Genomic DNA, 25,094 nt, shown 5'->3' with positions numbered 1-25,094 from the left:
TGATGTAAGAGCAAATGTTATGACCAAAGAACATGAAACGGTTCTCTGTTCATTGTCAATGCTATTGACATCTTCTATAGAAGTGATGTGACATACTGTACAGAATAGAATTGTAAATACACTATTCTGCCTGTCACAGACTGCTTCCAAATGGAGTTGGGAGTTGGTGCACAGTGAATCATATCCTAAAATAAAAATCCCAATTCACAAAATTGTGAAAGTGCTTTGCTCCACTTTCCTGTCCAGAATATGAGAATGTTTCATATAAACCAAAGCATACATTTCTGGTTTTCTTCCTGAAGAAAAGCTATCAATTAACTTCCTCAAGCCAACAGTGTTTGAAATCCATGCTTAGGAGAATGCTTGAATTATACACAAGACAAAATCATTCCAAATTTGGTTGGGCATTTAATGTTTGGTGGAGTCCTTTTCTTCCTGATACTTACTTAGGCAACATTTTCTGCTTTTGATGTAGTAGTGTAGCAAGGCCCCTCCATTGTGTCTTCCAGTTTGTACAAACTGTAGACTCCAAATTAGTTTCTGCCTCAACTGGACCCGTCAAAAGGGTCGACAAACTGACCTTGCTTGTTTTCTCTTAGAAAAGTAGTTTATCCCATCTTACCTCTATTCCAGGGCACCTGTCAGGCTCGTCTTTGCAGACTACAGTGGTGAGCACAGAGTACACATGCAGCCTTTCACTTGTTGCTTCTCTACTTAATCTCATCTAAGGTTCATGCAGAATTAAATCTGCAGAAAATAAATAATTTTTAACCAGATTGTGTGATGATGCAATTCAAGCAGAAGATACCATTTAACACATTCCCCCCAGTAAAACCTTAACTAGCCCTCTGTGCCAGTTTAAATCTGTTTTATATAAATTAATTCTGTGTCTATGTTAATTTGAGAAGAGATTGAGTTGAGCTGGTGAACAGTAAGTGAAAAAGATTCCTGTCCTGGAGCCACTGAGTGTACTGGGGAGAAAAGTCCAGCTGACAGAATGTGGCAAAGGGATAAAGAGGGGTGTGGCAGCAACGAACAGAGTGCTAACAACTGAAGCAGAAATTTAAATACTGATGGGATGATCAGGCAATAGACCCACAACCAGCTGTTCATGCTCACAGAGAGAACAAGTTCCCAGAAACCAGACAGAAGGACCTGCTGTGCACTGGCATGCAGAGCAGTTGGATAATTATGAATAAGTTCTTTCATTTTCATGTTGCATAGTAATTTTCAGATTTTTCTCTTTTAGTTTATTCTTGTTCATTCTTATGCAAAACATAAATATTCTGAGTTTCAAAGCTGTTTTGAACCTCCTTTTATGGATACCACGTAATGAAACAGTCTAAACGGATGGCCCTTAAGGCCTTATATTTGTGCATCACGTGTTTACATTTCAGAAGGTTCCTACTGGAGTATTTTCCACTTAGTAACTGTTTAAAACAATTGTATTTTTATAGCTTTAATAGGTGCAAGAATAACTTTCAAATGTTTCTTTCTATTTATATGGAAAAAATAAAATCCTCTTCTGTCTCACTGTTTTGTTCACATTTAGAAGGTTGTTTCCCCTTCAAAATATTCACTGTAGCCCTATTCTTAGGAAGAGGCAAGGTCTCAGTCTATCAATAAACGGCCAGTTGTCCTATCCCTTACATATAAAAAAGCACATCAAACATGGCCAACTCAAATTCTTTGGAGGGAAACACAAAAAAATTGTTTCCAAAAGGTCTTGATTTGGAAATCATATCATATTGGATCCTCTAACAGCAGTGGGAAATGAGGAGAACCGGAAAAATAGTTTTTGAAAAGGTGATTTTTCTGTTGCATCATTTCAAGTCGAAAGTAACTAAAATGCACAAGAACAAGAATCAAGGAGACTTGGACATTTTCCCTCTGTTCTTGGAAGTCCAAAGATGTCCAGTAAATAATAAACTTCTTATATTTTCTGACCACTAATAAAATCATCCTTCACTTTAGTTGGTTGAGAATTTTATTAGTGTTTGGGTTTGCATTCATACTTTTTTCCCAAAGTATGTGCCATTTTATCTTTTATGTAAATTTGCTTTTGCTACACTACCTGCCTTCTGAGCCTTTAGCAAGGTATCTTGTAATATTTCATATAGCAAAACTTCTGTTTCATGGAATCATTTACATCGAAAAAGGCCTCGATATCACCTGGAGTTACAGATCTGTACTACCTAATTTTAGCTATTTTTGCTGTTTACCACATAATCACAGTATTTCAGAAAAATTCTGTTTCCCATTCAGGCTACAACATTCCTGTTTCATAAGTACCCTTTGACTACCTAATCCTATCACACTCTTTAAACATGTCATAGACTTAAAAGTATCTGACTGGACATTTCCTTTTTAAGTTACATGAACTAATTAAACTGATACCTGATAGTGTCTTTTTCACCATTGTGTTGTCTTGTACTTTGAGGAATAAGCAGATGTTCTTGAAATCTTGTGGGTATACACAGAACTTTTGTCAATAAAATTAGAGGAAAAAAATTGAATGGATTAAAATGGCAGAATATTCAAACCATAATTTACATATCTTTTCACATTGTTTGGTTTTTGTTTTTTTTTTTTTTTGATGGTGTAAGTTTGCAAGTACTTCTAGTTAGTCAAGTGCTGGTATGAGTGGACTGACAATGTGGAAGATAGATATATTTGTTTAGTTACCTTTACAGGACTAAGTTGTCAGTCATTGTCTTTCAAAATCCCATTGGAAGGGAAGTTTTTGCTTAGGAGTGGGACATCAGCATTCTTGAACTGTGAAGCGTGAGACAAAGATTTGGTTGTTGTACAAATGCAATGTAACCCCATAACTGAAGTTCCTGCTCATTATACAAATGCATTCTAATTTTATGGTTGCAACAGAAATATTTGTTACTATTTTGCACATAGATTTTTGACTAGTGTTCATTTTTCATTCACTGTAAATTTTGCTGTCATGAACATTTGCAGTCCAAATGGTTGTTGGGGAGTCTAGTGTTTCATTTGTGTTCCACAATTTTAAGCTTGGTGAATTTTGGTCTATCACTTGTAAGATGTCAGTTAAAGTAGTCAAGAGGGCAATTCGGGAGTATCTCTTGCTCTTTCTCCATACTCATGAAACATTTTTCCTTCTCTTTCCATTCTTTGCATTTAAACAGGAAGACAGCTGCCTTCAGATGATACAGAACTCACTGACCATTGCTCTCAGTTCAGTACTATTTCATGAGAACTTCAGAAGACCCTGAGGTATTTATTTGTTCTTTTCATTTTTAGAATTTTTATTTTACAGAAATTAGGTAGAAGAGCAAGACAAAGGATATCATGAATCTAGACCAAGAAGAGTCATCATATGTGGAAAATAAAACAAAGTTCTGTCCATAAAGAATGTTACTGGGTGATACAATCTAATCTTTCTGTAGCTGGACCCTGTTAGTCAATCTTTTTTTAAAAGTTCAGAAATCAAATAATTACAAATATACCAAAAGGGATCATGTTAAAGTGCAGTTAAAGATGTTGCTTTTTTTGAGGGTCATGTATCCAGTTTTATCTGATTCTCTGATTTTCTCCAAGAATGAGCAAAAGATTTTGCAGGAAATCCCTAGATATGAATACCCAATCACTTAAATAATGACTCAATAATGAACCTTTCAAGACTATCTGTCATTTATAGATTTCTTCCTCTAATACTTACAAGGAATTTCAATTAAATAAAAGCTTTCGTGTTAACACAACATGCAAATGCTTTCCTCACACTTTGTCTTTCATAAATCCCCAAGATTAAATATAAAAGCGGTTTTAATGCTATTATTAAATATTCTGTTATGAAAAATATTTGTCTTTTTTGTCAGATACCAGTGAATTAATTCCTTTGTATAGAAACATTTTTTTTCCATTTGTATATGTAAACAGAATCTGATAAAGGATTAATGGCTACCGAATTCATAAAGGGAGAAAACTATCTTGTAAGCCTGTGATCAGCTGAATTTGTGTGAGTCCTAAATTTATGATCTGCAGCTGTTAAGTGTGTGATAGGAGCTTCGTCTTCTAAAGTATGATAACAGTGGGAGTGCGTGGCTGGAATAAAGGGAAACTGTGCATTTAGAAATGAAATAGTCTAAACACATGGATGATGATTGCAATGCTTTAAATGGCACAAAGCTTTTATTCTGTAAATCTTAGAAATGTATGTTTTAATGCTTTTAAATTGTGGACAGCTACCAGCACAGATTCTAAAATATTGTCGATTGAACAGAAAGTCTGTTGGTTAGTGTTACGTAGTCAGTCTAATGTAAACATTGCTGGGCTGGAATTCTTGTTTCTGCATATGAGAACTCAAAGATTAAATAGTACTGAAAAAAGATGTCTCATAATTTCTATAAATTTGTCCTGAAATATGTAATATATGAACTGTTTTCTGTATATATAGCTCTTAGTGTTTATATGTATCTGTCTTAGATACCAAGACAGACTTAACTTTTTTAAAGATTGGTAATTTTTAGTGTAGTTCTTGTATAAAATTTATATGTGCTATTATAGGTACAATATAATATATGTATTTCCTTTTTTAAAAGGGACTTTTATATACCAGCCAGTTTAAATTATAGCTAGAATAATGTTAGCAATAAAATGAAAAAATTTCAAAAACTTGACTGTTAAAATTGTGAAAGTTACATATGGATTCAGAGAAGAAAGCAGAAGTCTTTTTTGTTTCTAATTTTGGATTGTGTTCTCTTAGAAGCAAACTTTGATAATAGTTTTTACCTGCAGATTCTATGAAGTACTGCCTATTCTCAGATTTAACAAAGCAGTTGGCATTATGAGACAGGTTGAGCCGTTTCAGTGCATGTTACGGATTGGTTATGTCTTACAGTGGGGCAGCTCATTTCTGGAGTCAGTACACAACCATTTTAGCAGTAGAAATAGCTGCTTATGTCACAGATTATAATTAGCTACATCTTTGTGCCAGAGCAACAGGATGGAATGCAAAACACAGCCAAACATGTGAACGAATTTTCTTCCAGTGATATTTGGCCAGGCCTAAAATATCTTCCACTCCAGAATTGAAAGTAGTGAAAAAGTTAGACAATTCTCTCTTGGAAAGAGACTGATTGTAGTTTATTCAGAAGACCACATTTTTTCAAATCCCCAGGGTAAGTAACAATTTTTTAAGTTTATTTTATATCTGTATGAAAATATTAGCATGTTAATAATTGAGTTGGTTTTTGTTTGTTCTTTACTTGTTACATGCTTGTATTGAGCTTCTCTCCCGACTGATTCTCTGCGCAACATCTCAGACTGATTTTCTCCTTATTTAAGGATTTATTTTACAGCCTAAATTATGTGTTCATTTTTAATTACAATTATTTTAGGATCTGATAATTTAGTTATACTTGTTTTTACAGTTAAATCCAGTATTAAGTTGCATAGTTTAAACCTCCACTCATATAATATTAAGAAGCTAACTCTCAGTACTTTATAAAACTTCTACAGCATCATGTTACTGTACTTATATCATTTGCAGTAGTTAACCCATGATGTTTATAGCTATGAATTTTTCTGTTTATTATCACATACTGAAAGTTAAATTTAGTCAAGAATGGATTCGTGGTTCTACTGAATACTTCTTTTTGGCTTGCTAGTGTGATAATAACATTCCACCTGAGGAATTGTTAACCAAAATCAGTTCCAACTTCTGTGAAGCATACTTGAATTAATATAAGGCATATAATTACATGTAAACAGAAGTCCTTTTACAAGTTTGTAATCTCCTTGAATTCAAATACATTTTCTCTTGAATAATTTCACTGCCTGAAAGAAAATTACAAACTGGGTATCAGTGGATTACTGACTCATTATCAAATGATTTATTGGATGATACTTGGTGCCTTGCCACCAATAGGTGCTTGCACTGCATACTTAATCATTAGAATAAGCACATAAGTTCCTAAAAGAGGATATTGCCAAAGAGTATGAATGTGATTTTACTGCATCAACACCAGTCAACTAGTTTCCTTTTATAGACATATGGGTGTTTTTACCATATCTGTCTTAAATCTCCTCCTGCTTGAGAAAGAGGTGAATTATGTCCGAGAACTGTCTATCTCCATTTCCTGTGGAGGGGGCCTGGGTACGTATGGCTGATGTTATCTGTGTTTGGAGAGATGAATTCTCGCCTGCATAGCCACTTCCAAATGAATAATCTGTTTGAGTGAACTGTTTAACTTTGTGCCATAGAGTTCTGAAACTTTGCTGTCAATAAAGATTTTGGAAGTTTTTGTTGTAATGCAGTCACAAAATGATGCGACTTTGGCTGAGATGAATGTCTATTTGTTTTCTAAACAAATGTGCTATTATATAGAGACCTCCTTTCCTTTATATAATGAAAAAAATGGTCCTAGGATAACACCAAAGGGTGAGAACCACAGCAGTGAGTTAAATTAAAAATAAAATTATCTAAATTAAGCCCAGCATTAGAGGGAGCCATTTAAAATCTCTTCTTCAAACCTGTATACTTTTGCTAATAGCATGCAGTTGAAAACTCAGTGGTTTAAAGCACATTATATTTTGAGTTTTATTCATAGTCATAAGGCTTTAGTAACAATAGAAAGATACAAAACTTATACTTACTGTAATAGGTTTGTAATTATACGGATGTGTGCAGTTGTACTTAGTGTTGAGAATACTCACACAAAATGTATGTTTTAAGGTAAGGAAAATAGTTTTGAAGGAACAGTTGAAAGAAAAAATGACTATGGTGTACCAAGCCTCTATCAAAAGGCACAGAAAGTTGGATGTACAAAGATCTTCTTGCTTGAATAGCTTTTTGAGATTTATTCCTTCCTGTGAAAAGTAATGCCTTTTACATGAGATACAAATCCCAGGTCCTGACTTCTTAAAGTTTTTCACTATTTTCATGTCTTGGAATTAGGTAAGCTGGATTTCCTGTGGACTTTGTTGTCAGAGTCGATTGTCTTACATGTTTAATGAGCACTAACTGAGGGAGTTTTGTGACAGAGACATTTACAAAGTCTCTTGTACAGTCTTTCTGATATCTAATAAGATTTTCTAGCCCATTGTAGTTCCTCAATGGAGACATAAATGGTTTCCAATTTCTCTGTTGTCTTATTTACAGAATGTTTATCGAAAAATCATACTTGAGACCTCTACTTCTCTGTTGAGTTTGATTTAAATTGGCCAAGGGACTCAAAAGCTGTTGAAGGAGGAAAGAAAGTGAATGGGAGACAGATGATTTAGATGTTGACATAGGGTTTGGTCACTTTATAATTTATTAAACCAGGATAAAAGCATCACGGCAGTTTGGTTGACAGGCTAATTCAATATCCTGGTCAAATTTTCAGCTCGGGTAATAATATTCTCACTATTTAATTCATCCTAATTTGGCTACCTGTGCTAGTCTTCTCATTGAACCTTTCTGTATATCTGCCAAAAACTGTTAAACAGCTGCTGCGTTTCATGCCATGGTTGGTTATGTTTCTGTGATGGATGAAGCACTGAGTTTGTATAAGATTGTGAAAAGAAATATAAACTAAAGTGCCTATTGTTTTTTTAAATGGAGTGTGGTATGTGCTGGAGTGTTGGATAATTCTGGTATTAGCCCTAAAAGGTACAGTTTTCAATAAGGCATATGTTTGTGTACATATGTACAGTCACTGTAAGAGTCACATTTATGTATCATCAATAATGGGATGTAGAGGTGGAATTATCTTGTAGCAATGACTTAAAACTCTTCAGTTGCTCCTTGTTTATTTGCTGTGTTGTCAGCGCTCTGAGGAACAGAAGTCTAAGTACCTCTGCTTCACCTTACCTTTTCTCATAGTGCCAAGTGGCAGATAATGAATTTTGTACAGACATTTTGCATCATTGCCTTATTAGTTCTGGATACCAGTGGCTTTCCAGGAAGGCTGACTGTGTATAGAGTACAACAGCCTCTGTTTCATGTTAAAGTTTCATGTAGGTCCTACTTTGAATTTTCAAGCTGTTAGACCCGTCTGTGAGAAATATGAAGCCTCTGTCGGAGATGACTGCTAATGGAAGGAGACTTGTGTTCAAAGTTCCACTGCACCCCATTCCCTCAGTTTTGAGGAAAAGGAGTTTGAAGTGCAGGACAGTAATAATTAAATAAAAGACATGTTCTGGTGACTCCAGACTGCTGCAAGTAGAATAAAATGGAAGAGTCTTTTAAAAAATAAATGCTCTGGGATGAAACTGAGTCAGCAGACCACAACTGTGGTAATGGACCCTAACCACAGACTAGGCTGCATTAGCAAAGCTGGAGATAGAAAGCTCCATCCAAAGGCCTGTTCCAGTTCAGATTGGAACTGGAACCGATGATCATCAGAGGCCCGTTGCAGCCTAATTTTTTTCCTAGGATTCTCAGAATTTTGTTCATATTTTCCAGACTATTCCCTTTATTGTTATTATTATTATTATTTACCTTCTGGTCTTGATTAATCCTCTGATTAATCTGATCCAATCTGCAATGTTTCAGATTTCATGGAGGAGGAGGAGGGCATCACAGTTTAATAAATATGGGAGATTGGTAGCTAGCAGTATTCTCTAACCACATAAAATTCCTGTAAATCAATGAGAATTATTAATATTTTACTTGAGTTTTACTTGGAAATACAAGGAAGGAAATAGCCAGATTCAGAGCTTAAAGCCAAAAAAGTGGCAGTGAGTGTTATTTTAATATTAGCGCTCCCTATGAGCTGAAAAGTCATAGAAGGATAGTTGGGAGTCTGGCTGTAGTTACTGATTGCTGAGTGAAAGTTTTCACAGTAGGGATAATAAAATTATAAGACAGATTTCAATATGTGAAGGAAGAAGAGTTTAATTTGGGTTTGGCCTGAGTGCCAAGCAGGAGAGTGAGCATGGTAAACAATCCCAAAAGTCAGCATGGATGAGGCAGAGAAGCCACTATCAAGTTTAGTTCCTTCAACAGTCATGTAACAGTATCCTAGTACACATGGTGCCTTTGTATTTATTATACCCCAAGACTTCAAGCATATATTCTGGTTCTACAGAAAGACAGTCGTATTTGAGGGCAGAAGCATTGAAAGTTTACCCAGACTGTACCCAGAACCAAGTTTTATGTGGTATCAATGGATGTGGCATAGAATTCTATGGAGGCAGAGCCAAAATATTTGTAGGATGGGCATCAAAACCAAGACAGGAAATGGGAGTCCTATGCTGCCCATGCTGTTTTCAGGCTATTTTTCTAGTCTCAAATCCTCAAATAGACTCTTCAAGGGCCTATACACCAAAGAACTTGTCTAATTTTCAGCCCTACTGTTTGGTATAGTAAGGGATTTTTCTTTTAACCCAAACACTTTTCTTCCCTATAGCATTCTACTTTCAGTTATGGAAGGTATTTTCCAATTAATGGAAATACTGAGAAACTGTTATCTTGCTTAAACACAGAGGTGCATTACAACATAGTGTATTTCATTCTGTATTGTTTCATGAGTCATTTAATGTCATTTAATAATCTTGTTCAATGCATGTGTGAAGATAATGCTTCCAAAAACAGAAATGAAGTTCCTATATTCACAAAGTTGTATAAGACTATTAATGTATTGTCATAACAGAGAAGAAACTGTGTGTAAGCTACATTCAATGAGACCACTGCATTTATCTGAGTATCCCTCCGTCTTTCTGAATCGTTTATTTCATTGAAATTCTCTTAGTAACAACTTTCATGATCTGAAGAGTACTTGCTTTTTTAAAAAAAATATTCTTAGATTTTATTAATTTTGCTTTTAGTTTTAAACATCTCTTGAAATAATAGTGTTGTGATTCATGCTTGGTGATTTGTTTTACTTGATTTTAGTCATGGTTATGGAAGAAAAAGCCATATCACCTTATTAAAAATATCTAAAATGCTATTTAAATTAAGAATATTAATATGACTGTCTTCCTGTATCAGGAATCCTCAGGTACCTGATAACATATAGCTTTAACACAGGAAAAAATTCAAACATAGCATTCAAAAAATTTTTACTTTCTTCAGCATCCCCTGGGTACATTCTCCCTATATTTTACAGTCTTCACTAATGCACCTCACATTTTGTTTCCTGAATGTACTCTCTACTCAATCTTTTTCTCTTATCCCCGTATGTCTAGTCACAGTATTTATTTCACTGTATTTAAATTATACTGTGGACACTTTTTTGCATATCTGATTTTGTGTTTTGTTTATTTACAGCTAAAAAGAAATTAGAACACTTACAAGACAATTTTCCCTTATCTAAATAGATTTCAGCATTGTGGTAGCTTATTTGAAATTTCAGCTGAATTTATCCAGCACTTGCTTTAAACTGAAATAATAGATTCTAAAATCTTGAGGACATTCTTTGCTTTTGTACACTAGAAGCTAACAAAAAAACTCAGTTGTCCTTATATCAAGCTAAAGCTTTCCTGATGTGATTACCTCCCAGAAAAGTGTCTGAGATTGTTCTTTGACTGCCAAGTAAGGAATCAAAACCTATCCGAAGTAGAGTTTAGTTGCCTGGATGGTAGAGTACAGTCCAAATCACCTGCAAACCTGGGCTAGGTGAACCTCTAGAAACTAGGATCTAGCACCATTTGTCTTTATTTTGTGACTAGAAACTTGGATACTTCTCCCACATTTGAGTTTAGGAAAGCCTAATTTGCAGCTCTTTCTCTTCCTGGAGAAATCTTTGCTTGAGAAGTCACCACCAGTGTTCTGGGATTAGTCATATATTAATTTATTGTAAAGGCAATTATCAGAGGGCTTTAATGAAAATATTAATGCCTTGCTACCTGCGTGTGGAGCTCATCTGTCAAACATATGAGGTCAGGATGTTTTGAAACATATGTGGAACCTCTTATTCATGCTGTTGTGACGCTTGCTTGTCCAAGTAAAGGCTTTGTTAGACACTAGAGCGGGTTTCAGGATTAGTGATCCCTATACAGTGGAGAAAGTTGTCTCTTGAAATAGGGCCCTAATCCATCGTACAGTGCATGTAGTAAGTGATCTGAGCATGCACAAAAGACACAAAGAATTTTTCATAACTGCATATCAGAAGCAGTGCTTCAACATGAGCTGCAGTTTTCTTTGGGCCCATAAGAAACAATTCAGAGAATTCTTCCTAACACCTTTAATTTATTTTCACAAGCTTTGGTTAAAAATTTAAAAGCTCTGGAGCTACTCTGTTGCTCATTATTTATGGTCAAAATTGAAAATAATACTGCAGTGGATTCATAGATAGCAAATAACATACTGATATTGTTGTTAACCTGTCCTATTACGGTATTCCTTTTTTTTTTTTAAATGTTCTGGGTTGATTCTCTGATAACATCTCAGGCTACAAAAACTGATTGATGTCAGGCACCACTGTCTAAATTTGAGGATCTGTGTGAGGAATTTAAAAAAGCAAGTTATACTTGTGCTCTGTGAATGTGTTTTCCTGTGTATGCCTAAAGAATAACTTTAGAAACTACAGGCATAATTTCTGGAGAAGGTAATGTGCTAGGAATTGTTTTCCAGTTGCTCAAATTAGAATCTTAGAAATGAAGAAATATGCCAAAAATAAATCCTGCATTTCAGATTACGCTATTTGATTTACATCAATAAATCAACTTTAATTGAAAAGAGGATTTTAGTAATATCTACTGATTTCCTTTTTCAATTAAATACTTGTATGAAAATTTCTACTTTGAGATACAAGATGTAAATATGTTATGTCAAATAAGAGATTTTGCTATTAGTTTATCGTGGAATGCATACATACTTAACAGGTACTTCAGGTTTTGTTTGTGCTTCATTTGTTTTTACAGCTAACTGAAAGATTAGCTGTCTTTTGTATAGGTTTTAGTCCAAGAAGTGTTACACTGATCAAAAGCAGTATTCATCCATTTTTCCTGTTCTTCATCTTCTGTGTTTTTCACATTGCATTATTTCTTTGGGACAGTTGCTGAAAAAACTGTAGGTTGCCTAAACAGTTGAAGTCAACATCACCAAAAAAGGCTTCTGTAGTGCATGTCTTCTAGTGGTTTTCTTATGTGTCTAATACACTTTTAAATTAACTGAGTTTTCTCCTGTAGCAGAAAAAATGAGTAATAAAGTTATGACCAGAACCATAATGCAACAGAACCACATCAATTTGTAGTCATTGACATTTAAAATTCATCCAAAAAGGCCAGAAGTTTAAAGTATGTAATGAGACACAGCATACATAGAAAAGCATTTTGCTTCCTTGCTACTGAAAAGGAAAGTGAATTTTGAATTTATAGTATAGTTACAAGTGACTTGTCAAAAAATGTACAGTTGTTACTTTCTAGATGCAAGGTCAAATTATTCCATACTTTTTAAAGTGTATGTGTGATTGATCACTTGAATTAGGGAGGGAGGACATGAGGATTAGTCTTCATCTCTAGCTTCTGCATCTAGTTCTATTCCTTATTTCTTCTATGAGTTTTTATTTTGCAGTTCAAAAAAAGAAGCTTTACAGAATAGCAATGTAATTCCATTTATTATGTGTGCTGGTTTAAAGGTGAACCAGCAGGGGAAATGAACTCACCACGAGAGAGATTATAAGTCAGACCTAAAATTTAATAATAATATTACAATAGCAACACTGACACACAAGGGAAATTGCTTTCAACTCACAAAACCCCAGCAGTATAACCCAGTGTCCTGGGGCACAAACCCAAGGGGGTTTGTTTGCCCTTGGGCTGAGACCCCTGTGGTTCCCCCAAGTCCAGAGCAAAAGGAAAAGAAAAACCTGTTGGTGCAGGCGAGGGCTGTGGTCTGGGCGAGAGCGGGGATCTCCTCCTGTCAAGGTCCTGCTGCTCCTCTGGATCTGATGAGAAGTTCCTGAGGTCTTCTTACCCACCCCTTATGTACCCTCAGGGAGCTCTCAGTCCCTCCCCCTGGGCGGGGACTCACACAATGGGTGATTGACTCTGGGAGCCAGGGGGTGTTGAGCTGTTGATGGCCCATTGGCAGCTCCGCCCCCCTCAGGCTGGGTGTGAAGTGATAATGGCTCCCTGGGCAGCTGCTGCTAATGGCCCATTGACCTTGGGGAATGAATAGAGGGGGTAGAATACACAGCTTTGATCACCCCCACACAGGGTTAGCTGGTCCCTCCTGCTGAACTAGGACATTATGTGAAATCATTTATCAAGGGTAAATAAGCTGTGTTTCAAGGTCCACAACCAACATGAGAAAACTCCAAGAAAAGGAGTTATCTGTTTTGTACTTGTGCTGAAGTCTACTGTATGAACTGGAAGTGTGCCTCTAAAGAGATAAGAGCATTCTACCTGTAAGTAACGCTCTCATAAAAGCAGCAGCAAGACAAAGAGAAAAGGTTATGCCAGTGAATATGACTTTATGTACTTAATTAGAGCTGTTTCTTTTTGCTCTCACAGAAAGTACCTCTACCCAGTACTGATGACATGAAATACTTTTGCTGTGAACAAAATTGAGGATAATGTTAAAGGACCTTTGCAAAAAGCTCTTTCAAAGCAAGGCTTGCATTAGGAACAGTATTTCTACAAGATAAATTTTGATCTTGCTGCTGGTAATCATTGCTGTATGATAGGAAAGCTCTTCTATCACACACATAGAAAATAAAAATATATATTTTTTATTTTAAAAAAGTATTTTAAACAGAAAAATATGTAATTGCTTTTATATAAAGCATCTAAAGTTACTCTTTTTCTGGTAAGCATCCACACAGGATTATGACAAGCAGAGATTCTTTCATGATTTATCTTCATCAAAGGGGTTGCTTTGATTTTCTTCACATTTATAAAGAATTTCAAGTCTTTTGATGTGTTCAGCAACTTCACTGAAGATTATTTTCCCATTCCTCCCCCTGAGTTAGCTTTGGAGTTCTGGCATATGTGTCACAATTCTAAGTGTATAAATAACCAGAAAAAGCATAACAGATTAAAAAAAAATTAAATTTTTTTTGCCTACCAGTATTTTGAGATTTCTGAGGTTGTCTCCAGTGACGGAAAATTGAAGGCCAGAAAAACAACCCTTCTTTGCATTCAATGACCCTTAAGAAATGAAATTTTGTGGACAAAAACCTAATTTTCACTGCAACTCTAACCTATCTGCAAAGTTTAACTTCAGTATGTGTTAAAATAAAACTCTGTGGTGCTTTCTTTTCTTAAGATAGTGTACATTGACTATAAAGCCTTTCATTCCACAGTGCACATGTCCATCCATTGCATGTTCCCAGTCATACAGGCTATCCAATACATTTTTGTGATTCTAGTGGGATCATTAGTCTGCAGCTGTGCATGAACTTCTGATTGCTCTTGCTTTCCTTGCAGTGTTCATTCATGAACAGACACTGCAGATGGACCCCAAGCCTACTGTTTTTATAAGAAAAGGGAAAAAGCTGCCTCCATCATGCTGTCCTCTGGATGCTTATTTGCTGCTCCCCATGGATTCACTTCCCTTAAGGCTATAGCAGCCCTCTCCTGGTGCACCTAATTTAATGCTTTTCTCTTTAAGTTAGTAACTATGCTCTTGCCCAGTTTGGTCACATGGATCCTATCGCTTTTCAATAGTTCTTTTCCTTAAAGAGGCTCCTGTGATCATAAAAGCTAAAACTCTGCCTATTAGTAGAATGCCTACCTAGTATTAGGTGTTAACCTGTAGGATATGTCTGCTCCTTTAAGAACTCCTTTTCTCTTTCTCTGGAAGGATTGAGGGGAAAACCATCTGGTCCTTAAATCCTTTACCACTGCCTCAGAGCTCTATAATCACTCTTCTGCTGATATGTAGGATTATCATTGCTGCCCCTGTGATGAGCAGCAAGGGCTGAGTAAGTCACCCGTCAAGCAGCAGAACTCCCAACACATCAGAGTGAAGTCAGCAGATGGGTGCTGTTGTCTTGCAATAAAGACTCCAGTGATCATCACCTACAAGTTGCCTATGCAGGTTGCATCTCTTTCACTTTGCTGAAGGATATTTCTAGACTGAGTGATCAGAAGTGAAAATGACAGATCAGATTCAGTTTAGGTAGATGTAGAGTTTTGCACACAGAGGAAAAAAGCCTTCAAATGCAAAGTGATAGTATCTGAACTATTTACAACTTCATAGTGAGATCCTATAGTTATTATGGATTATTTACGGACAGCACCAGATCAGTGGCCACTAGTTGTCAGAAAACGAAACATTCAGAATTCATAGGGAAGCAATAGAGTTCAACTCCATAACTTATCTGCTTTTTGAGTCCTGTGCTGGTTTTGTTCCTCTCCTATTGACTAGGTTAAGAAGGTAGTAAGTACAACAAAATGAATAGAGCTGCTTTCATGCAACAACACAACCTAGAAAAGAAATTACCAGGGTCAGAGAGAACAGTATGACTGAGATCTGTAAGAAGGCATCCATTATTTCATCAGTATCATTGTGGTGCAATTTTATTTTTTTGAAAAATTAAACTGACTGAATTCAACTTAGTGTTGTTCACCTCAAAGTTTCTTCTACCCCTGTCCCCCCCTCCCCCCCCTTTTTTGACTTTGTAGTCAAATTTCAGTATGATAAAATAAAGGCACAGAAAATTTCAGGGTAATTATGTTTTTTCAAGTTTAGTGGAAGTTCCTTATAAGATAATGCCCTCAATAAAGGAAAACGCCATCCTGGTACATTCTGTTGGCATGTGAATAGTATCTATTGAGTCAGAACATCCAATTCTAGCTAGGTAGTACTGATGTGTGTTATATTTAGCTCAAGAAATTTTTATAAAGGACTTGTTGAGAACAAAAGTAACAAGATTACTGCATTGATGTGGATACTTGAAGAATAAAATGTACAAATCTGTATAGAACTAGGCCTCATCACTTCTGTTTATAGTTCAAATTATTGATTAAGCTTTCACTGTTTCTATGCTCTTTTTGAAGGAATTTTAGACACAACTGAAAGCAACTGCAGGCATATGCAAGCCTTCTACCCTAGTCTCTTTTTATTCTCTTTGTACCCTGTTGATTATTTCAGTTTCATCTTTGCTGCTAATTTAAGTGATGAGCATAAATTGGGCTTTGAGTTTGTTCTTTCTCAGCACTGGCTGAAACACTTACCTCCCAACACAAATTCCAAATTTGTTTCAGAATATTATTGATGTGTTTATAAAAGATGTCCTGTCTGTTCAAACATTATGTATGACCTGCTTCATGATCAGAGGTAGTAAAGACCAACCCCAAATGTCTTATGGCTGTTTCCAATATCTAAGAATTCCTGTGTTGGATCACTGCGGGGTATCACAAGTCAGCTTTGGTAGTTGTTAAATTAGTATTTAGACTATAAAGACAGAAACTTTGATTTGTGGTACTTCCTGAATCCCTTTGTACATATCTAGACATACCTGAATCACTGTCTTGATAGTGATTTTATTTTATTTTTTCTCCATGCATTTTAGCAAAATGGTGAGAGAAGGTAGACCTGAATATTTTCCTCAGCAGAAGATACGCAGAGTTGGATAACTTCTAACAATCATTTATCATTGGGGTTAAAAATTATCATATTCTGTGAATAATATTTTTGGTAATTGCTGCTGCAAGTATCTAATCTGATACTTTACCAGGAACATTTTAAGGTGTGTTCTTGTAGTTAGCAATATTCAGTCAGTTCCTTTGTATTTGCGTTTTCTTCTATCAACTTGTATTTGTTTGTGAATGTAAATAATATACATTTGAGTACTTAATGCACAATGAAGACTTACATTATGTGTGCCTGAACAGAGATATCAAAAAGAAAATCCTAAAGGAGTTAACATCAATGTCTCCTATGAAGAGCTCTGGGAAATTTCTATATGTGCCCCTTCTTTCTGGAGGATATCTCTGAAGAAATGTCCCAAATGAAAAAATGAGAAGATATTTGGGGTCAGATCAATTAAATTGATAATAATAATAGTTTTTCTTTCATTGAGACAGAATGGCATTCACTCATGTTCAGAAGATGAAAAGTTCTTTGTGTGCCTTTCTGGTACAAGAAGCAAGATATCACTAAACATATCTTCATCTTCATTTTCTGCTCCAAGAGCTTCTGATATATTTAGGTATTGCTAACAACATGATTCTAGCTTTCCTTCAACAATATATCCCCACTGTCCATTCTTCCAACAGTTGGAATGCAGAGTAGAATAGTGATGAGAAACACACATAAATCTTAAAATATTATGCAATTCCTATTCATTTTTCTATGCAAATAGAGAATTTTGTCATTGTCAGAGAATACCCCCAGGCAGATTATCCCTATCTTCACATTTTGGATAAATAGAAGATTAAGCAGAAATGTGACTTTCATTGTACTTACAAATGGTTATAAAGGGATTGTAAAGGAAGAGTCTCTTATGAATAAATAAAATGTAAAGTAAGGAAATAGAGACTATCAGATGTTTGCAAGCAATTGGAGAAGAATGTTTTAAGTTACAGTCATTGAATAGAATCATTTCCCATAAGCTTAGATGTCCAAAGGTATTGTGGACATCTTCCTAGTGTATTGTAATCCAGTATGAAACAGGTTTTTTTAAAGAACAAAGGCAATGTCTTAAAAATAGTTGTTTTCTGTAGTTGTCTCCTGAGTGCTGTAATTTTCTGTACTTGACAATGATATTGTAAATCCAAGTGAAAGAGGTTTTCTCTGGGGGACAGTACAGAATTTAATGTATAACTGAGAATACAGGAATAGTTCTGTACAGCAGTCCTGAAAATGAACAGCTGACTCACGTCCTTTTTTTTTTTTCTGTCTGGCACTTTCTACCGCATCGTACTGTATTGCTTTTGAAAGTACAACAGCTTATGGTGTAAAAATATGGTATCAAGAGTAAAAATTTGGATTTCATTAAATGTCTGCAATGTCAAATTGTTTGCTAGTCTTCCAATCCTAAACAGGAATATGTCTTTTACGAGCACAAGTATGTTTTTTCTTCAGTAGAAATTTCAAATAATTTACCTTTTGGAGTAGTTCACTAGGAATTAAGAAAAATGAGCATACTGCAGATTTTTTTTTTCAGTTAGAATTACATCTTTTGTGCCTTACATGCAAATCTAAGTGAAAACATAAGTTGTTATATAGCCCTATGGAGCTACCACATAATGCAAAATAGTTAACTACCTCTGTGCAAGTCGATCAAACGTTTTATATTTCAAATGAGGAATTATTCCCTTTTTGAAAGGAATAATATTTTTCTAAGGAGGAGGTTTGAAATTTTGTAACACATGGCATTCTTGTTCACTATATGAGGATTTTATAATCTTTGTAATTTCTTCAGGTATTATTGACTGACTTGGGTAGATAGATATAGAGCAAGATGTTGCTAAATCTTAGTCTGACTAAATATGTGGGTTTAATTGTCATGTTTAACTTCTGATTTCAACTGATTTTTGTTTTGCCTGATATAATTTTTTTAATAATTTAAAACTGTATGTCTGAGATAGATCACATACTATAAGAACACAACTTACGTATTGCAGTCTGCAGCTATCCCATCTTTGTTTGGCATCTAAAACAGTTGTTTGATTTTTCATATCTGAAATTTCACAAAATTTTGAATTCAATGCCAGACTTTTTCAGCAAATTACTACAATAAGGACTGAATGGAAAGGCCTTATCTGCATACAATGTAATGTGAATGTCTTTTCTGAATAAGGAAATCATTTAGCTGTCACTGAATAAAAGAACTAAAATGCTCTTGAACAAAAACTCTCTCTAACAGATTACAGCAAAAGGTCTGTAAATTTGACAGGCACTTTCTTTTTGTTTCTCGTCTTGGAATGTCAGATATTATGTGGATTGCATTGTAAAGTTTTATTACTTGCAAGGAATGACAACCCGAAGGGAACTCTTCCACTTTCACCTCAAGAAAAGCCCTTTGATACCTGGGAGGATCAAATGACCAGATTAAGAGGGTGCAGTATTTAGCTCTCGGTGTAATTTTATAATTCTGTTAAGACTATCATTTTGTAAATTAGAATTGGAAAACTTATTAAATCATCACTGTGTATTTAATTTTTTTGTCCTTTTTAGTGAGAAAGCCTTTTATACAGTAGATTAAATGCACACTGTTCTTATTTTCTCTAGAGACAGAATTTTTATTAAACTACGAGGAGAGGGAGAATGGTGATTCTGCTAGCCTTTCCATAAGAACAAGATGGCTCTCAGCATTCCTTGCCTCAAATTTTCCTTTCTTCCACCTATCTCAAGACTGGTGCTGCAGAACAGAAGATAATAATTTAAAGACTTCTCCGTACAAACAGAGGCAGTTAACATTAGAGTTGAATTTAACTATAGTGTTACTTATTTATTCTTCCAGTTCAGTTAGTTTTCTTTCTTTGTTTTTATTTTGTAAGTTCCTTGTCAAAATACCATGTTTATTGCTTAAGAAGGGTATTTATTATTGTGGTATTTTTAAGAGTGTATGATGCATTTATCTTTCAGGGGTATATTTGAGGTTTTAATTACAAAAAACAGGCTTATTAGCACTACTAAAAAAGATTTTTTTGACAGTAGAATTTTCTGCATTCATATTTCATTCTTATTTCTCCTCATTCTTATTTCTGCTCATACATGAGAAAGATAATGTAAAAGCAATGGATAATCATCCCTCTATCATTCATTCTAGTATTTGAAAGATACTGCTAAGGTGCAAAACTGTACAATTTTATAAACAAAAATATAAATGTATGTGAATTGTTATGTTTAACTTTCAGGCTTCAGGTTGTGGATCAAGTGTTGCTGAGGTTCTGACTAAGGGAATCATTCACTTTCAGGAATCTCTTCCAGCATGAGCAATGGGAATTCCCTTTCCCTCTTACCCTGTTTACTGTGTCACACCATTCTGTCACTATCTTTCCTTCTTCTACAGCAGAAATCTTATTACTTTGCTTCTGGATTTAGTAATCATTATGAGTAAGGGAGGGGAAAACATGCAGGTCAGGGAGTGAAGGCTGAAAATTACAGCAATGTAATTGTCAGTCCTTAAGTGCACTCCAATATCAGCATTTGTGAGACTTCTGAACCCCTTGTGTGTGACTACCATGGACTGGAGAACCTGAAAGCAGTTTGATGTTTGTGAGTTCACTGCAGTTCACATTTTCAGTTGAGGTTTTGCTGGATCCTGAGCTATGGAGCTTTTTAGGATCTGGCCTTGAGTATATCTTGAATTTTACTCCTATTGTCTCAGTGGACTACACTATTGTCCCTTGGGTTTCTCCTAACCTGAGAAAATATTTTAAGTCGACTTCTAAATTTCAGTTTTCAAATATTTGCTTGACTGAGGACATCTAGCTTGACTTTCTTTCGTGTGGAAGAACTGTATTTCCCTATAATATTATTAAAAGGAATCATGGAGTGACAGATAACTTGCAAAAGAGTATAAATTAGCCAAAGCTGCACAGATAGAGAATTCCTGACTGGGAGAAAGTACCAATGTATAGCATGTTCTCCAGCTGAGAAGTGAACATATCCCTGGTTTCCTCCTTCTACATTTAAGAGGAAATGGAAGTTATACTAAGGAATCCTGTAAGGAAGATAACAAGCATAACAGTGGGTAACACCAAGTTAAGAACATATGGAAAAGACAGAATAGGACATGCAAGTGATGCCATGTGTTAACATAAATTTACAGTAAAGGCAGACTGATAAAGCAGTTGTATCAACAACTCCACAATTATAACAACATGCTGATGGACTAAAATGTGCAGTCTAAACAGAAGAATAATAATCTTATTAACAGAATAAATTTAATTTATTGAAGACTATATTGCCAATGTCCTGACCAGGGTGATTGCAATGGCTTTGACTTTCAATAGTGGATTGGAAACATTATCAGAGGAAACTGTAATTTTTCATTTACTTCTGTAGCATAAATATCATCATTAGATCCAGCATTAAGATCATATTTTTAGATCCCATAAATGGCTGGGTTTAGGAACAGCTTTTCAGGAGGTGGAGTCATTTCCTAACTTAATTCTGAGCAGTGCGCAAGGTCTATCTTATGTTGTCATAAAGTGTATTGTTTCATCGGCCATGTTGATATTAGAGTAAATATCGTTGATGGAGTAACAAGAGCCAAAGAATCTTACTCATTCTTAAGTTAACAGAGAGTACTGTGTAAAAAGGAAACAGCCTGTAAAAAGGGAACAAATTTTTGCATTGGACTATTTGAAAATATAATATTAGATTCTCAGGTTAAATACATATTTAAAAGACATATCTAAACCAGTACAGCTAAATGGCGGGACAAGAGAAGTTAGAAACAGGAAGCTATTTATAAAAACATGTTAATTGCATCAAATGAGGTAAAAAGAATCAAAACTCTAGTAAGCTAAATGTAACAACACAATGGAGGAGTCCAAGCTGTGTTTAAGAACTTGAATTTTTTTTTTTTTCAAATTGCATATAAGCCTGCCACAGAGACTTCAGAAATTGAAAGTTTAGCAGCACTATTCAAAAACTCTAATAAGACTACTGAAGAAAACTTATCCCTAATAAAGTATGGTTGCATCCTTATTTCCAACAAGTAACCAATTCTGATGTCAAAGTTAACCCCACTTTGAACAGGGAATAGGACTAAATCTCCAAAGGTCTCTTCCAACTTTCACGTTTTGTTATTCTATCATTCTGTTCTAGGAAAATTGTTATATATTGTTATGTGATGAATCAAAGACTATCTCGCATAATCTCATGAACCAATGAAAGCAGTCACATAGGCACACCACTGTTCCATAACAAACTCCTGACTTCTGTCACTGTAGAGGCCAAAAAACAGGCAGATTAAGCAGTCTCTCTACTTTGTTTATATTAGTTGAAAGCCTTAACTAAGAATTTAAATGACTCATGATTTGTGTAATTTAGTTTATACCCGGCTTAATTATAAACACTTTGTAAATGCACAGTGAAAGAAAAAGAGAGGTCTAGTGGAATGAATCTATTCTGGTTTCTGCTTCAGAAAGAGAAACCTTAGAGCCAGCAGGCTCTGCAATGATTTCTGTTCTGATATTGACTGCAGTATGTTATGTATCTGGTGCACTGGCAGTTCTTCAGGGAAAAAAATAAATCATCTTGAGCAGGAATTACTAGGGGAAATAAATGTATTGGACTTCGGAGGGGAAAATTTATTTCACAATTAGGTTCATTAAAGCAAATTGCTAACTATTGCAGTTTTATCATCTACTCAAGGCCCAGGAGATACCTTTTTCTCAAAAGGATTGAAGAATAAAAACATCATAACTAAGAAGATATTAAATACCTGTTGTAGGTTTAACATTTTAAAATGTCTCTGTAGTAATATACCAAATAAATGACATTCAACAGGACGAGACACTGTTTTGCACACTGAAACTACAGAATTTCATTACACAAAGAACAGTAAATAAGGAAACACTTAAATGATCTTGACACCATTAACGGATCTTAGTGTTTCACTATTAAGAGGAAACAGTGGTTGTAGAGCCTGCTCTTTTCTTTCTTCTTAAAGGATTATTTCTAAAATCTGTAATAGTAATGGAAGTTCTATGAGATCTAACCAGTATCCTCACTCACCTCATCGCCCAGTCAGTTCTACATCAGTTATTCTAAATTCTTTGTGTTCATGAAAAGATTTCTTTTTCTGTTAGACAAGACAGTGTAACATATATGTTGAAAATCTCAGAAAAGTAAATAATTGTGAGATTTTAATTTTCTTTTCATATTACAGTACTCAAGGTCACTCAAGAAAAGTTACCTCTAATGGTGACTGAATTCCAGAAATGGAAGGTTCACCTTTTTTTTAAGTTAAACTTTCAGGCATTTTGCATGAAAGACCTGAGATTTCTCATACCAGAAATTAGCTGCTTCTTAAAATGTTAGTAAAGTACAGAAAAATTAAAAGTCATTTACAATAAAATCTGTGTAGTATTTTTACTTGGTCTTTTGATTCTGGTGGGAGTAACATGAAAGTTATTTTTTTTCTGATCTGATTCATAATTTGGGAATATGTTAAAGAAGGAAAATAGGTTAAAAGATAAAAAATAAAGTTTAAAAACTAATTTTTGCTGCAATTGAGATTCAAATATAGACAGATATTAGAATAATTATATTTTTATATAGAATATTAAATTTATATTATCAACATTATAATAATATAATTGTAATAAATATATTTATTTATACATTTATTAAATACCATAATCTTATGCTGTTGTTGACTGACTTTCAGCTATTGCAGTGGTACTTAAAATGTGCAAAGTTTTTAATTGTGACTGTGTCATAGTTACTGTGTACATGTGCACTGCAGTGTATGCAAACGATTAACTAGGCCATATGAATTTCTTTGCTGGTTTCCACAAGTTATACCACAGGGATCCAGCTCTTTTTAGCTAATGACATGAGTTTACAATTCAAACTGTAATTTTCTATATAGTACAAAAATTTCAGCAAAGCAAGGTTGAGCAAGATGAACTACAATGTGATGGAATGATGGAGGGTTGAAAGGAATTAGAAAATTTTCATCTAGTCATGAAAGTTTGAGTTTTCCCTGCCTTTCTGGTTTGCTCTTGAAAGCTTTTCCGTATAGATTCCAAAACTTTCCTATCTTTTTCTTTGAGCAACAGGATTGCCTCAACTCTTTTCCATCTGTCAGGCAAATACTCTAAGAGCACCTCTTTCCTGTTGGTTAATCAGTGGACTGCTTCTGTTTCCATAAAGACAAAAGTGTGTGCGCCTGAATGCCACCGAAGTGTGAAGTCTTAGTGTACTTCTGATGTTCATACTATATAAAAATACTCATCTAGCTAATGCATTTTATTAAAAAAAAAAAGAACATAATGTTCCATGAAGATACCATATGCAGATTGTAAAAGTAGCTCTGACTTGCCTGAGTTAACAGATTAATTTCAGTTTACAGTTTGTTTATAATGGCACAAGAATTTAGTTTACTGGTCAAAATGCTCCTTCTACTGATCTGTTTTAGTTTAGTGCTCTCATCTCTTTCATCGTCTCCATACTGTAGATTTTCTTGCATAGGAATGAATATATATCATATAAAGAGGGAAGAGTAGAAGCATTGGTGACTGTTCAGAAGAACATATGTAGTGTGAGCAGCAGTGGTGCAAATTTCTTCATGAAACCTTACCAGTTCTTCTTAAGTCTGATTTGAAAAGTTTCTATTGAGTGCTGAGCTTTGTGTCTCTTTGCTGAAAATCCCAACACAGTTGGAAACAGTCCAAAAATAATGCTAATTATTTTCATATTTAAATTATGTTTTCTAGTCTGGTATTATTATTAGTTGCTTAATGACAACATGATGGAGCACTTGAGCAGTACAGTTCTGAACTGTGTTTTAGTAACACAATGTGAAGAACATAGAACTCTTTCATCAGTGGCTCATATGTAGCCATGAATTTCATGCCTTAGAGGTAACACATAAAAGTAATGCCTGAACACGTGAGAAAACTCACATGCTCAGAACATTTGCAGTGTACTAATAATTCACAAGTTTTATCTATCATTTAAAATCTATACCAAATCTTTTGGCAGCTAATTAGCATTCAGTAGCTGGTTGAAATCAGCAAAGGGTCAAGGAGTAATTGGATTTAAATGGATCCCAGTAAAATAGATAATAACAATTAGAGAATACTTCAAAATAGCAAACTATCATGATAGAGCTTGATCCCATGAATTTTGGCCAAATCGACAAAACTCCATAAGGAATATGTCAGTAATTGTCTTTAATCTTGACTTCTGATTGTAGGGACCCTCGAATAGGAACACCACAAAATTCCACTTCCAATTAAGTAGAAGGCTTTTGTTTATTGTGGTACTGCTGACCTGACGCAAATAAGACATGTTTTCATGGGCCATTTGAAAGATATAAGAACTTTGATTCTGAAACTAAATTGCCATTTTATCTTCACCTTAGATTGGCAGTACTGTTCTTACTCACTGTATGCTGCTTTAGCATAAAATAATCTAAAGATCATCATCATCATCATCATCATGACTAGGCTTCGCGAACGAAGATTTGAGAAGGGCACTACCCACGCTTGCTGCAAGCGTGCTGGTGGCTAAAAAGGCTGATACGGGATAGGCAGGTCCGGTCACAAAAGGCACAGCA

At 35.0% G+C, this 25,094-nt stretch overlaps 1 protein-coding gene across 3 annotated transcripts in view; it reads left to right on the top strand.

Annotated features, from left to right (window-relative positions):
- Positions 1-25,094, top strand: part of SGCG (sarcoglycan gamma) — a 125,568-nt gene that overhangs the window by 33,770 nt on the left and 66,704 nt on the right. The window contains exon 2 of one of the 3 annotated variants that reach the window (XM_071553955.1): positions 3,159-3,246. In XM_071553955.1, the coding sequence (XP_071410056.1) occupies positions 3,223-3,246 (24 nt within the window). In that variant the 5' untranslated portion in view covers positions 3,159-3,222. Of the gene's footprint in view, positions 1-3,158; positions 3,247-5,059; positions 5,151-25,094 lie in introns of those variants that run through there. The other 2 variants (XM_071553966.1, XM_071553975.1) reach the window with 2 other exon arrangements.

Source organism: Pithys albifrons, chromosome 1 (genome assembly GCF_047495875.1).
Source record: "Pithys albifrons albifrons isolate INPA30051 chromosome 1, PitAlb_v1, whole genome shotgun sequence".
NCBI lineage: Eukaryota > Metazoa > Chordata > Aves > Passeriformes > Thamnophilidae > Pithys > Pithys albifrons.
This window is presented reverse-complemented; position numbering and strand designations above follow the sequence as displayed.